Source organism: Cibotium barometz, chromosome 44 (assembly GCF_041138505.1).
Source record: "Cibotium barometz isolate CiBa-2024 chromosome 44, ASM4113850v1, whole genome shotgun sequence".
NCBI lineage: Eukaryota > Viridiplantae > Streptophyta > Polypodiopsida > Cyatheales > Cibotiaceae > Cibotium > Cibotium barometz.
In genome coordinates, this window is record NC_141089.1 from 18639380 (window position 1) to 18653512 (window position 14133).

Below are 14133 nucleotides of genomic sequence, written 5' to 3' on the forward strand. Positions count from 1 at the left end.
ACATGTACCCTAAGTGTAGAATGCTGAATGCCAGGATGTCGAGGATTGACTTGGCAGTCTCTACAATGCCGACTCGGAGTAGAACGGTTGTGTGTGGCTGAAGTTAATGTAGATGTTGGTGTGCTTGATCTTAGAGGATAGGTGGCACCTAGGAAGATTCTATGCAATGGAGCAAATGAGGCTCTGATGCCATGTGAAAATGGTGAGGAGAGAGGAAATGTGACACAACCAATAACAATTAAATGGAATGAATAAATTTAGAACTAAATGAGGACTGTGTTTATTACTAAATCATAAGAGATACAATAATGATAAATCTGACTCTAATTAGTGAATGGGCCAATCTCCAAAATCCTAATCCTAGCACTAATGAGCTCAATGAACTCAAATATGAGAATCATACAATGTTGTGAGTGTTAGAATCAAACTGCCAAAACTGAGTGCAGGCTTTAGTTCACTCAGTTCACTCGCTCACCAGGCATACACAACCAACTTTTATAATAAACTAGGAGAGAAATTTGTCACCGCATCGTGCTTCATCTCCGTGTTGATGTAATCTATTTGGTGTGATCAGAATACTAAAGATGAATTATAATGATTAGGTGACCTAATATAGCATTAGTTCCTGAGAGGCCAATAATCCATAATTCATTCACCAACTATGCGGCACAATTCCAAGGTTTTTCAAACCTTTGATGATGTGGATCTTGCATTTTCTAACCACAGGTACCTGTCCAAGTTTGTGATTTGGACACCATTACTTCATGGCTTGTTTGTACATGAGTCTAGTGTGTCCATCCTTGACATTTTATGTAGATTACTGATGCTTTAGCATATATTTAGGTGTGGCAAACCTTGTTAACCCTAAAATGGGGTTAACATTCCCCCCTTACTGATGCTGATTGCGTCCTCGTGCTTGACATCTGGGAAGGGAGAAATGATAACCCTAAAATGGGGTTAACATTCCCCCCTTCCTAATGTTGATCGTGTCCTCATAATTGGATTGAAGAATTTATCGAGGGGTAGATGTATGCGTGGTGTCGATAAGTAGTTGTTGCATGTTTTTTTCCCCTTTTTTTGGAATCACATGCATGGTTACAATGTTTATTCAGGTTAGCAAGGATTCTATAGCTATTAGCAAATGGAAGAAGAGAGACAGAGATTTGGAGGAGCATTAACAAAGCAAGCCTTATGTGAACATCTTGTTGGTTAATGTGTCCTTTCTAGGCTATGAGAGAAATTTATGTTGACTTGACCTTTTTCTTCCCATGTGTGTTTTATCCATTAATGCTCTTTGACCATTGGTTAAGATGATAGAAAATGAAGTACAAAAGGGTGAGTTCTTAAACTCTTGTTGGAGCTAATGTCAAAACACTTGGAGAGTATTGAAAGAATTTAGTCAACTTTGCGAGGTTGTGGAACCATTTGCTGTAAAAGGGTAGAGGGTATTTATATGAGATAATCTAGGTGATGGGTTGTACCATGGGTCATGCATATACCTACCATGGTCCCCCCATATAGAGATGTACTTGGAAGGTATCGATGGACGAGTTTTTCACCACTAGTGTGGGGAGTAAAAGTGTACTCACTAAGTATCTACATCCTTTGATTGTGTAAGACAAGGATGGTAGGCCACTCACGAATATTGGTCGTGATTGTGGAAGAATCACAGTGGTGAAAATTCTTTGGGTCATTGTATGTCCTTTTTCATTTCACCCTTAAAGTATTTCATGGCTAGGAGTTAGACACCCATGAGTCCAATTTGACCCTTTATGCTGATCTTTCTTCTTGGCCGCATCCATTTGGCTTTTAATGATATCTTTGACCTTTACACTCCTTTTGATGATGATTCATTAAATGGTGTTTGTGGGAGGTTCTTGTGGCATTCTACCTTTACAAGTAGTGGTTCTTGTGGCTCCCTAGTATCTGTTGTACTCCCATATGAGCAATTGGTTCTTATGGCTACCTCCATTTTTAGGACAGTACGTTTTGCAACTATAGCAACTATTGGTTCAAAGAGTGGGTTCATGTAGATGATCCATGGAGACATCTATAATTACATTCCTTCATTGGATGAAGTGAGAGCTAATTCTTCCTAGTGTGAGAAGGTAGTGTTTTCCATGTGGCCTAATTAGGCCATTTTTGCTTCACTCTCCAGACCATACAATTATTTTGGGCTCCTCGAGTTGAGTTGATGATGAAACCTAATTAATCTTGCCATCTTTAGGCACCCATATGATGGCATTACCTTTATAGGAACCGGGGGTTTGAAGTAGCTTTATAGTTACCCATTGTTTGATGAATTCTTGGGTATCAATCATGGTACCTTGGTTGCTTTGTTCTTTGTTTGGGTGTAGACTTATTCTTCTTTGAGATCATGGTTTGCTTTTTTTGGATCCAAACGTTTGTTGCAACTTCATGGTATCCTTTGTCTTATTACCTTTGGAATCCATACTTCTTTTACAGGCACCTTCTTGTGTAATTTCTTTGGATATCATGGTTGAGGTTGCCTTATTTTCTTCTTCTTATTAGGCCCTTGAATTTCTCCATGTGAATGCTGTTTGGTCCAACTAGGTAGCCAAATAGGACTACTACCCTCATAGAATCCTTGTGCTTGAGGTAGTCACATTTACACCTTCAAAGAATTCTTATGCTTAAAGTAGTCTCTTTTCCACCCACATTTTAATGCTTTGGAAATATCTTGATGGGGTTGTTAACCAAAAACATACTACCTTGCACAAGAGAGGGAGAGAAGAAGAGAAGGATGACATGCAAGGGTCGATTCGGAGACTAGCATTTAGAGAGGGAGAGAAGCCAAAATGAACATGTATAAGGCCAATGGAAAATTAAAGCAAAAATTTGTAGCATGCCCCCCAATCTGGACATTAAGTGAGCTGGGCTCAGCAGGGTCGATTCGGAGACTAGCATTTAGCCAAACCTAATGAGAGGGGTTAACTCCCTGATGTGAGGCTGTTAGGGGCTCACTCTACCTCCACTTGTGTCACTCAAATGGAGCCTCACAAGCTAGGAGCAAAGAGGAAGGGCGGTATGGAGAGATCTACCTCAACTCAATGCCAATGTGCATGCTAGAGGGATCTTGATGAGGAGACAAGAAGAGGAATAAGATAGGACAAGACAAGAATCATCCACTCCATGCACACACTATAATCAAGAAAGCAAGCATTCATCCATACAAGCTTACCACCATATCCACAGGAGAGTGAGAGAGAGAGAAGCCAAGACTCAATTGTGATGATGGGATTGTGTCTTTTCATATTTCATAATTCACTTATATACATGAGCTCACTTTTTACAATGGGCGGATGCCCATTTACAATTGGAGGCCCAAAATTGGCTTCCTAGCTCTATGTACATCTAGGCTCATTCCTATGAGACCGGCATTACACAAGTCATAAGCTCGGTCATCCCATATATCATTTTGCATTAAGCGCTTAGCGCATTACATAATAATGGATTAAAAGAAGCGTAACCATGCTCAAAAATGATTTTAACCAGTGTGATTAACATACCCCCCCTCCCTAATTCAAATCCATCCTTAGAGCTGGCAGGACTTAGCAGTAGTAGATGGAGTAGGTGCAAATGACGTCTCGTCGCTCGCAACATGGGATGTGGGGGGATCAATGGAAGACTTTGTAGCTCATCTAAAACTCAATTTCCATCATGTCTTCAAACATCTATAGGCACCAGGTGGGCATCCATTGGATGTGCTTGTAGTAGCCAAAGAGATGCTTCAGAATGGGGCATTTGTTGAGGTCGAAGGCAAGGCCTTGGCTGCCTTCATGGTAGTGGCGCCAATCCGGAAATGCTTCCAAGAGGGTTATGATGAGGTGGAAGAAGCAGATGGTGGCCATTATTGTGGAATTGGGCACCTGCTCATATGTGTGAATGAAGGCATGGATCCTCTTGAGCATGGTGGCCTCAGTGTAGGGGCTCTGGGACGTTAGTGGAGCAAACCACGGGAAGTTGTAGCAAAGTTTAGGGTTTTCTGCTTCTCTAGATGAAAAAGATCCCATGCTTGGCGGATGGGCAGATAGGCAAGATCAATCTAGAGTTGCCATGGCGCCTTGCAGTAATGCTCCTAGATGAAGGGCTTGAGAAGAAATGGTCGTGCTGCCGGGCTGGCTACTTACCCATAAGTTTGAACTTGATGGGGTGAGTAGCGGAGGGGGGTCGTTGGTATGCACCACATTGATGAGGGGGGTGCTCATTCTTCTGTGCGCCGTGTTTAGTATTGAGGTAGAGTCGGAGGACATGAATGTCCATATGGTCGGTCAATCTAGTGATGGGGTTTACTTGGACTTATTTACCAAGTAGGATGTTTATTTCCTGCTCAAACTTCTTGCGATCTCAGGGATTGCACCAGTTGAGAGGATTAAGGGGGGATCCACCTTGTTGTGTTCTTGGGGTGGGCATGAGGGGATTTTTCCTTCCTCTAAAGGTGTGGGGGATGGGATATCGAGGAGTGGTTGTGATGAGGGTGGACGGGCTGTCGATGAAGAAGGTATTGTGGTAAGGGTAGCAGTAAAGAGAGGGTGGGCCTTGTCATTCTAGAGGGTATATCTTGGAGGTTTAAGGGAAGGCCCAAGTGGAGATTTAAGGTTGGGGGTAAAGGAGGTGTGGGTGATGGAGGCGGAGTTGGGATGTGAGGGGGTATAGAGGATTGTGAGGGGAAGAGTGAAAGGGTGGTGGTGTTGGGTGGCGATGGGGATGGTGGGGGTTGGGTGCTTATGCTAGGGTTGGACTGGTTAGGAGGAGGAGGTTGATGCACGGGAGATGAGGGTGGGGGTTGTTGATGGGGGGGTTGCTGGGTGCTCCCCCTCCACTATCATCATCTTTGTCATTGTTGGTAGAGGAGTTGTTATCTGAGCACTTTGAGTAAAAAAACGACCAGGCATCTTTGGCCTCTTGGGGGGGAGAATTCCATGGGAAAGGCCATGTGGGAGTCATCAAATTGCATCCTCTTTGTTTATGCTTCTTCTATTTGTGTTTTTGCACCCTTGGGTGCCGAGGATTAGGTTTAGGGTTTAGGTATGCATAGGTTGTGTAAGGTTCCCCCCTTCCAAAATAGGGGAAACACTTAAGATAGCCCACTAAGTCTTAACTTGGAGAAAATTTCCTATTCATCGACACCTTGACCATGTAGAGATTCAAGGATACGATTCATAGGTAAGACCTAGTCCTATCCCGCAGGGGGAGCGTGATCTTCTAAAAATCAAATCGCCCATAGGGTAATTGATCATAAATTGGGCAACTACTAGACTTGATTTCTAGAGGCAATGCTTTTTTCCTCATCCATGCAAGGCACAGCCGCTGGCCTAGTCTTCTAGAATAGGGTTGCCCAAGAACCTATTTATCTAGCATAGGGCTTTCACTTAATCTGTTGGAAAGCTACCCGACTAATCGGGTCCACCCATCCGTAGGATGGTGTCGTCGGGGCATTCCACTTTCCACCCTACTCACACATCAATTTGTTTTCTAATTAATCCTAACACACTGTTTGACATAAATAAACATGTTCCTTAATTAAGGCCCTTTCCAAGGTTTGTTAAAACAGTCTTTTTCCACAATACAATAATGCCAAAGACAAGATTTATAAAAAAAGTTTATACATGAATCAATTCCATACAAGCCAAACCAGCTCTCTTATTCTTTTCCTTTATACTACTGATGATCTAAGATTTGGCCTTCCAGCCTCTACATGCTGGGCAAAACCCTACAGGACCATACACCTCATCGTCGGCCGCCGCTGTGGCGAGGACTCAAGCCGGCCTGTCGCCCTCTCAGGCTCCATCAATCGCTCGATCCTCCCGCCCCTCTCAGAGGGATGTCTGCACACTAGGGTGGGCTTATTCACCGCACTAGCTTGGGCCCTCAAAACTAGACAGCATCATAATCTCTCGCCTCAATCGGCAAACCTTATTCCCAATGGTATGAGGGATACCTTGGGCCATTCCCGGACTTTGCTACTATAACGACGCCGCTCGGCTACACAAACACGGAACGGAGTTAGCGTCGAAGCCAGGAAAAACTTGCACTCTTTAGAGATAACAATTTCAATACAATTCATTGAATACAACATCACTCAATTCATAGCTTCATACAATTTTGTCATTATTTTAAAAGAAAAAGATATACATTTATTAACACTAATATTTTAAAAAAAAACTCTTCTTTAAAAGATAACCAAGCTAACCTGGCCACCATTTTCTTGAGGAGCTTGTAACGGGAGGGTTGGGGCCGCATTGGGAGCATCTTCTCTAATCTCATTGTTGTGTGCTTCTCTCCTGAGGCAATATTCTGACATTTTTGAGATGGGGCCATCTTGGACGTTGTCTTGTAGGGCTCGCTGTCGCGGTCGAAACGCTCCAGTCAGATCTCAATTCTGAGATTGTTTACTCACCGTATGAGCAAAAGACCACAGTGCATGAACCCTCTCTAAGGCTAAAACCTCTTACTAAAGTCCACGCAAATGGGAGAGGGGGATGAGTTAAGCAAGAGGGGGATAGAGGAAAATTGCCTTATCTGAAAAGTGGCAAATGAGGGGGTGTGGCGAGGGGTGGCTGCAAGGGGCGGCTGTACCACAGCAAGTACACTACACTGGGACAGACGGCGGTACGAACGACAGCACAGCAGAGCATAAGCTACACAAAAATGCATGTTGCCCATGGAGCACCCCGGGGGTTTATATAACTGTGGGGTACGGGTATGGGCACTACACAAAGCAAGGACGAAAGGACGGTGTACTAGCAAAGGCTGTAGATCAGTGGCTTGCATGGCTCAAGGGGAAAGGTACGGTGTCGGCAGTTAACGGTACCTTATTTGGTTAGGGACAGCATGGGTGTCCACGTAGCGGTACGTGTGGACCACAGTGGACGGCCATCCTTTGGTTCTTGTACGGCCATCGCACGAGCACCCTGGTAAGTGTGTACGGTCCAAATTTTGGGACAGGGTTCCCAAATTTGGGACGTCAGCCTCGATTTGCGTGCTAGCGTGCCTTAGGGGTGATTTTTTTTTTGTCCGGGATGTTCTCTTGGTCGCTGGGGTGCAGACCGTTCGTCAATCGGACACCCGGTCGTGCATTTATTAAGGTTTAAAGGTCGTCGCTTTTTAACTAAAAATGACTGAAATTTGCATATAAGCTTGAATCCGGTGTCCGTTTTGGATGCTGTAAAATCCTATATTAGGATAAAATCACGCGTAGATTCCAAATTTGGGGTCAAAATTTAAAGATTCTAAGTAGAAATTACTCATTTAATAAAATCATTGATTTTTATACCATAAAAACTCATAAATTTATCTATTACATGGACATTTCTTTATTAGTGAAGATGGGTATATTACATCCTTCCCCCCTTAAAGAAATCGAGACGTCCTCATCTCGTCATGAATTGGGGATAATCCTTTAAGAGTGTAGCTTCATCTTCCCACGTTGCATCCTCTTCAGGGCCACTGTACTAGATGTTCTACAAGAGTTATATTTCGGAGTTGCCTTTCCCTAGAATCTATGATCCTACTAGGCTGTAATTCAAGGACTCCTTGAGTAGGGATTACAACTTGTTCATCATCAATAATATGTTCGAGAGACTAGGTACATAAGGTTTTAACAAACTTACATGAAATACATTGTGGACTTTGATATGGGCTGGGAGTTAGAGTTTATAGGCACTTTTACCTAGACACTTGATAACTGTATAGGAACCACAATACCTAGGGCTGAGCTTCTTATATTTCCCAAGTGATAGAGAACTTCGTTTGGGTTGCACTCGTAGAAGAACTTTGTCTCCTTCCTTGAAGATCCTTTTCAGACCTCTTGGTGTCAGCATAATGCTTTTGTCGATCTTGGGCAACTTTAATATCCTTTTGGATTGCCTTGGTTTGTTCCTCCATCTCTTCGAGCATTTTCCTGGATGCCTCAACTCTTATGGTCGGATCAGAGAAATTTAGAGGAGACAAGCATTCTTGCCCCCCGTAGAGTGCTTTGAATGGTGACATTCCTATGCTCTGATGATAAGATGCATTGTAGGCAAATTCTACCAGAGAAAGGTATTGAATCCACCTTCTTGGTTCCCGTCCACAATATGCTCTGAGAATGTCTTCAATTACTTGATTGAATCTCTCAGTTTGGCCATCCGTCTCTGGATGATAAGCTGTGCTAAAGCAAAGTTAAGTTCTCAGGGCTTGAAATAAGGACTGCCAGAACTTTGAAGTGAAGTCAGAATCCCGGTCACTTACTATCCTTTTTGGGAGACCATGAAGTTTGAGGACTTCCTTGATGAATATTCGAGCAACATCAGAAGCTTTGAAGGTCTTCTTTGCTGGTATAAGGTGAGCTACTTTGGTAAGTAAGTCCACTACTACCAGAATGGAGTCATATCCTCCTTGAACAGTGGGGAGACTTGTGACAAATTCCATACTAATGCACTCCCACTTCATTTCGGGAATATCCAAGGGTTGAAGTTTCCCAGGCATCTTGACCCTTTCAGCTTTGATCCTTTGGCATGAGAGACATTTCTTCAAGTACCGAAGGACAACCTTATTACCTTACAAGGGTTACATGCGGCGAGAGCACCTCCAAGAGAAAAACACTAATGTGAAAAGGTAGAAAAAATGCAGGTTCAGTAGAAAAATGCAGCTTGTAAAGACGATAAACGCAATCACCTTCTGAAACTAAAAATGCAGGAGGAGAGGGAATTAAAAAAAATGCTAATGAGGGCAGCGGGACCTGGTCATCTCTGATACCATGTTGGAGTATGCACAAGTGGAAGCATAGACAAGGAGAGAGAGAGAGAGAGAGAGAGAGAGAGAGAGAGAGAGAGAGAGAGAGAGAAATTGTTGGCAAGATCACCTTTATTAAGCAAGAGGCTTGTACAATGGCAATAGCAAGCAAAAGGAGCATTACAATGTGTAGGGATTGGATAATAAAAGTGATGATGAGGAGGCCCTTTATATAGGGATGAGGAGGCCCTTTATATAGGGATGCTAGGAGGTTGCTAGCTGCTCCACAATCCATAAATCAAGAGAAAATGCATAAAAGCCCAATAAATAGGCACAGTCTCCAAAACACTGAGATGGACAATATTCTAACAATTATGCCTGCCCTATTTTTGCATTTTAGTAAGGTAAAGAAAAGGTGGCTTAAAGGAATGCCCCTTTTTTTTAAGAGTTTAAATTGTGCCCCCCCAATAAAAAGTGTGCCCTTGGGGAAAAAACATCCTCAAAAGAAACAAAAAAGACATGTGCACTTGTGCAAGTATAACTTTATCATTTACAGCATTTGCAGCTTTATCTCAGTTGTTCTTGAGGTAAACTATAAGGGCTAAATTTGCACTTGGGGTTTGTTGTTATTGAGGCAAAAAATTGGGAGACCTCAAAGAAGTGAGAGAGTGAGCTCAATTATACACATGAAGTTTAAGTTAAAGAGGTACTAAATGGAGGAGGAGCTTCCCTCCACCTCATTATAGACAAGAAATCACTACCTAGAAAACATAACTACCCTAGAAGAAGACCTTTAGGCTCCCTCTCCAATGGAAAAGGGGATGCCTATGTACGTTGCATATAGGATGAAGACAAGATTGTAGATCCATAAAGGGTAAAGCCATTTTCGTTACAGAGGATGAAGATAATGATTTTGTGGATCTACAAAGTGGGAATCCATTCATTGAGCAAATTTGTTATGTAACTCTTTGATAATAATAAAAATCCATTGGCCATCCTTGATTTGCATTGTCTAGCATCATACATAGGTTAAAAAGGCTGCATCACAACAAAAAGAACCCTATGTTCCATGCTTGCAAAAAAGCACATTGAGATTTAGTATCACTTTGTGTGCAAGTTGATTTTGGATGAAGAGTGGAGATGGTCTACTACCCAACACCCAAAGATTGTGCGGTATCTTCATAAAGGATGCAAACATTTTACTAGATGCTCCTTTTGTTTTAATGTAGAGAGGAAGGAACAACATGTTCCACCATCACAAGCCACAATATGACAATCAAACTTGCATCACAATTGCAAAATGAACCTTGTGTTTCATACTTGCACAAAGCACATTGAGATTTATTAGTATCACTTGTGTTTAAGTTGATTTTGGATGGAGAGTCGAGATGGCCTACTATCCAACACTAAAAAATTATGAAGTATCTTCATAAAGGCTCTTGGGAGAGATCTTCTAGAATGACACCTTCATCGACTCAGCGTTGGGCCAAAGATGTAGTTTACCTTTTTGTGTGGGTGGGTTAGGAGGGGGAGAGGTGTTTGAAATTAATTCTTCACCCTGGGCATTAGTAGAGCCAGTTAGCTCTATTTTATGAGGCTCCCTTTATGAGGAGAAATTGCTTTGTGTTTGAGGAGCCCAATAAGTTTGAATATGGACTGGTTGAGTGTGATAAGATAGTTAAGAAGATAGTTCAATAGGTTTGACATCCACTCAAATAGGCTACATGCAATTAAGATAGTTAACAAGAGCTTCAATATGTTTGACATCCACCCAAATAGGTTACATGAAATTACAAGTTGCTATTTCCATATTTGATCACACCAAGGGTAGAGAGAGATTTTCTTAAGACACATTATTCTTGGATAGCGGGGCTCAAAATAGGTGCCAAGATGATCTTGAATATGTATAAAAGTTATGCCAAATCTATGGTCTTTGGTTTATTCTAACATTATCCCAATTGGGTGATGAGATCGGTTGGGTCTAGTCAGATCCAATGTAGGCTATCATCATATATCCCTCCATGGGAAATGAATAATGCAGCTCTCCATCTGATTAGTTAGGGATCTCCGTTTATTGTATGTGCACCCTTATTCCACAATGCATACAACCCTTTGTCTCAATGTCTTTTTATTAGAATGCCATTGAAGCTTCCAGCAAATCGGAGCACATGAGTCGAAAGCAACTGTCATCACTTGTAGTCATTGGTTTGAGCACATGAGTCGAAAGCAATTGTCTTCACTTGTAGTCATTGGTTTTTGAAGGAGGAACTAAGTATTCTTCTCTCCATAACTTAGTTACTCCATGTGTTTCATTTTGCAATTTGGTGTGCCTAGTATTTGTCGTCTAAAAATCATCCTTAAAACATACCAATGATTAATCCAATAAAATTCGCCGAATTGTACCTAGCACTCGAAAAAAAAAGTTTTTTCAACTTTTAAAATTAAAGGCAATGCTTAGGTTTAACCGAAATTTAGACTTAAAAATCTATAAAAATCGTACAAATGTCGTCAAAATTTATAACTAAAATGTACAAATTTCAACTTTAAAATTAAAAACAATAACTAAAATGTCAACCAGGATTTCTAAGTTTTAACCAGGAAAATTAAACTACGAATCGGGTTATGTGAGCCCTGGTCGTGAGCTTCGCACTTTACAGAACTTGAGAGCGATGGCCAGGGATCGACTGGTGAAGTGGGCATGGAGGCCGGAGAACAGCTACCCGTGGGCAGTCCGTATGCGAGGCCGCCATGGCATAAAAGCCGAGTTCTTGGAATGCACACAGAGAGCTCTCTACTGCACCCACAACCCTTCTTGCAGCACACCACAATACAGTAGGAGGAAGGGCCCTAAGGTTGGTAATGCTGCTGTTATTTCACTTCAAAACAGCTTTAAGGTTACATGTAACTAAGGACCCTGTGGTTGCTCTTGTTGCTTTTTTCTCACCATCTGTTAAACCTGAATGTGTCCTTGTCAACCTTGCTACTTTTTCCAGTCACATCTCAAATATCCCACCTGTTAAAAAGGACTCTAAGCCTCTGCTACCTACCTGGAGGCACCTTGGGCTTTGCTCCCAAATCAATAGAAGACACTTACCCAAATGCCTGGTGACATGAAGAAGAGGGAGGAATGGGCACCCGCATGAGGCCTTGTTTAGGAACCGGTTGGCCCTAGTACTGTTTTCTGTTTGCTCCCCTAATGCTTTTTTCTTTATCTGTCAATAAGGACCTTAATTCAATTTTCACATCACTGATCAACAACCATCTATGAAGGAAGACCCTAATGCTGTTTTTCAATCACTTATCAACAATCCATCTACAAGATCCAAAGCTTGATCATCTTGTTGTTTTGTGTCATGTGTCATTAACCCAGTTGTGGTAAATCGACGTGAATGTCAATAAGGATGCTGTTTATAACAATCCACTTGTGAAAAAGGAATGCAAACACTGTTTTCTGGAGTTTCTGCCCCCATTTCTGTTGCATAATCTCCTTTTAAAGGTATCCATAAGAGCTGATTACAATCCTCAAGAGGAGGTAGAATATACAAAAGATCATGAGAGGGGGGGAGCTCTCTCCATGGCTGTCTGTTCTTGGAGGGAGACTACATGGGATGGGGAGCTTGGAAAAGACACATTGGGGGCCTCTAGTGCCACTCAACACCGGAGGCCTCACTCCAAGTGTGAAGGAAGGTGGCCTGGTGTTGGTGCTGTTGCATGCACTTCGAATCATCAAACAAATGCATCAAGTGTCCATGCAGGGTGTGGGTGATGTCCATCCAAATTGAACTAATGGTCTACACTGGCAGGGTGACAGAGCTCCTTCGGTGGATCTCTCTCTCTCTCTCTCTCTAGCACATTCATCCCCAGATTCTGCTCTTTTATGGTGCCCATTTGGTCCCTTTTGCATGGCCCTTGCTTGTGGGCTGGCCACCCCTTTTTCTAGTATTTTTCTGGGATTTTTCCCAGCCTTTCTGGCATTTTCTAGTCGGCCTTGTACAGTAGCTCCAGTCGGCCTGTTTTGCAGCTCCAATTGGCCAGCTTACCCCTACTATAAATAGTGGGTGCTGGCCTCTCATTGTTCATTCAGTCTTGTACATATTTTGCTCCCTCACTTATGAGACTTGTAGTGTCTCTTGCTTGGGACTGTTTTGGTTCAGTATATTCAGCTGCCAGCATAGTTCTTTCCATATATCTCTCTCTCTCTCTTGCACTCTCTGTTCAGCACATTCTAGTGCCACTCTGCTTCCGCTCTGTGCACTCTTTCATGGTATCATCGCTCCCGGTTTAGCAACCTCTTTGCTGCCCCAGATTCAACACCCTCTCCTTTGCGTTTTCTCTCAGATTTGCAGCCCTTTGCTGCTGCGTTTTCTGGACAGCACCTGTTGGTCTTTTCGCCTACAGTTTGGCTTCACCGACACAGCCATCAGGTACTCTTTGATCAGCGTTTTCTTTTTCCACGTGGAGATTGGACATAGGCGGCCTGTTTTTTCAGGACAGCAGCCTTTTGTGTGCTGCGTTTTCCTCTCCAGTGGGCTTTCCCCTTTGCAGAGGGGGTCTGCGGTGTTGCAAGCTTTGGTGGCACTCTAGGTACCTGTGGAGGACACTTCTTCTTCAGAGTTTGTGCATTTTTTGAGATTGAGCCCAAGCTTTTGTGATGGCTGCACTGACTTCTCTTCATATGTTTGCTGAGTCTGCCAAGTTGGATGGTTCCAACTACACCCTATGGGTGAAGGTGAAATTGGCCTTGCGTGGCGTGGATCTTTGGGATTGGCTTGTTACACCGGCCAATGCCACCCCTCCCACCCTACATATTGATATTTGGCAGTCGAATGACCGACGCGTTTTCTCCTTTCTGATGTTGAACTGTCAGGATTCTGTTCTCTCTCATGTGCGTACAACAGATGCTGCACATGAAGTTTGGAAGGCTTTTGCAGATCTCTATGAGATTAAGTATCCGGGTCAGATTTTGGCATTGGAAAAGCAACTTATGAACTTAGTAGTTTCTGCCTTTCCATCTTTATCTGCCTTCATCTCGAAGATGAAAGATCTTCGGGACGAGCTTGCTGTTTGTGGCAAGGACATCTCCACAAAGGACATGGCTATTCGGCTGCTCTTCAAACTTCCAGAGAGGTTTGATGCATACTTTCAGTCTCTTGTTTCTTCTCCTCGTCTTGTTCCAGTTACTTGGGAGGAAGTTCTCCCCGCCATTATGCAGATTGAGTCTCGCTGTGAGGAGCGGACTGGCACCTCTGGTGGCCCTGATGGAGCTTTGGCAGCACGAGATAAAGGAAAGAATCAACAAAAGAAAGGAAATGGGAGTTCTGACAAGAACTCCTGTCAGAACTCCAAGGATTCCGACAAGGATAAAGACAACAAATCTTCAAAGAATAAGGACATTGA

General features: G+C 42.8%; 1 protein-coding gene across 1 annotated transcript in view; it reads left to right on the plus strand.

Moving 5' to 3' along the window:
- The first annotated feature begins 11336 nt into the window (after positions 1 to 11336).
- LOC147613031 (uncharacterized) overlaps positions 11337 to 14133 on the plus strand; it is a 39207-nt gene continuing 36410 nt past the window's right edge. Inside the window, exon 1 of the mRNA XM_086782325.1 lies at positions 11337 to 11588. Within this exon, the coding sequence (XP_086638451.1) occupies positions 11406 to 11588 (183 nt within the window). The 5' untranslated portion in view covers positions 11337 to 11405. The remainder of the gene's footprint in view (positions 11589 to 14133) is intronic.